Source organism: Papilio xuthus, unplaced genomic scaffold, assembly GCF_000836235.2.
Source record: "Papilio xuthus unplaced genomic scaffold, Pxut_1.1 DF826942.1, whole genome shotgun sequence".
Classification (NCBI taxonomy): Eukaryota; Metazoa; Arthropoda; class Insecta; order Lepidoptera; family Papilionidae; genus Papilio; species Papilio xuthus.
This window is the reverse complement of record NW_013531707.1, coordinates 1-1,424: the sequence shown is the minus strand read 5'-3', so window position 1 is coordinate 1,424 and position 1,424 is coordinate 1. Positions and strand designations below refer to the sequence as shown.

At 39.1% G+C, this 1,424-nt stretch overlaps 1 protein-coding gene across 1 annotated transcript; it reads left to right on the top strand.

The window, feature by feature from the left end:
* Positions 1-199: 199 nt before the first annotated feature.
* On the top strand, positions 200-1,360 carry LOC106121559 (uncharacterized; the record flags this gene model as incomplete). Its single annotated transcript, XM_013317271.1, has 1 exon — positions 200-1,360. A coding segment is annotated over exon 1 (1,161 nt), but the record flags the coding sequence as incomplete, so codon positions are not given.
* Positions 1,361-1,424: the final 64 nt, after the last annotated feature.

Below are 1,424 nucleotides of genomic sequence, written 5' to 3'. Positions count from 1 at the left end.
GAAAAGAACAACCATAATGCATTCAGTCAGGAATGCCCCATAAGAAAGAAGTGGGAGCGTATAGCAAGGGCTAAAGTAGCTTACCATTGCTGAGGGCACCCAGGAGGCAACTATAGTAAATAACACCCATAAATATAAAGCATTACAAATAAACCTACAACGCAGTCAGACCGCAACAGCGGAACTCATACTAGAAGCCATGTCGAGAAAGCTCACTTTTGCCATGATCCAAGAACCGTATATAGGAAGCATAGGAGAAGTTAAACAATATCCCGGAACTAGAGTAATCCAATACACAAGAACACCAAACTCAGACAAAGTTATAAAATCAGCAATTATACTATTTGACAACACCATTAATATAACACAATATCCAAACTTAACAACAGAAAATATAGCGGTAGTAAAATTAAGAACAAGATCATGGGAGATAGGAGTGATCTCGATATATCTGGAAGGAGATAAACCCATAGAACCCTACTTGGAAGGCATAAAGAGAGCAGTAGACAACATAGATACACAAAACATATTATTAGGAGGAGATGTTAATGCATGGAACACGTGGTGGGGAAGCCGGTTCACAAACAGTAGAGGTGAGGATATGGCAGCACTACTGGACCAGTTGGAACTACATCTCCTAAATACTGGATCTGAATCTACCTTTGACGCAGTCAGAGGAGACAAGAGATTCTCCAGCTGTGTGGACATAACAACATGCTCAACAACATTATTAGACAAAATAGATAACTGGCGCACCGACAGTAGCATAATAAATTCAGACCACAAAGCACTAACCTTCACAATCAACTTGGAAAAATCAATAGGAACAGACATCGAACGCACAACAAGAAAATACAACACAAGAAAAGCAAATTGGAACGAATTTAAAGAAAAATTAGAAGCAAATTTAAAAAAGAATAACGTTAACAAACAAGAAATAGAGCAAACCACAACCCCCCAACAATTAGACACAATAGTCCAAAACTACACCAACTCCATACAAAACGCATGCGACGACTGTTTTAAAAAAGAACCCAAAAATAGAAAAATCAAACTTACCTGGTGGACAGAAGCGCTTACTAAAAAGAAGAAGGAGGTCCTCACGAAGAAGAGAAGGATAGCCTGCGCCGCTCCAATCCGCAGAAGAAAAGTAGTTGAAGAATACCTGAAAGCAAAAGAAGAGTATGAGAAAGAAATAAAGGAAGCACAAACATCCAGCTGGAAATCTTTCTGTACAAAACAGGACAAAGAATCAATGTGGGACAGTATATACAGAGTCATAAATAGAACAACCAAAAGACAGGAAGAACTACCCATCACGGAAAATGGACAAACCCTTAACGGAGTAGAATCGGCAAAGGCCCTAGCAAACAAATTCTATCCTGAGGATACGACAACAGAAGATGAAGAAGAACACCGAAACA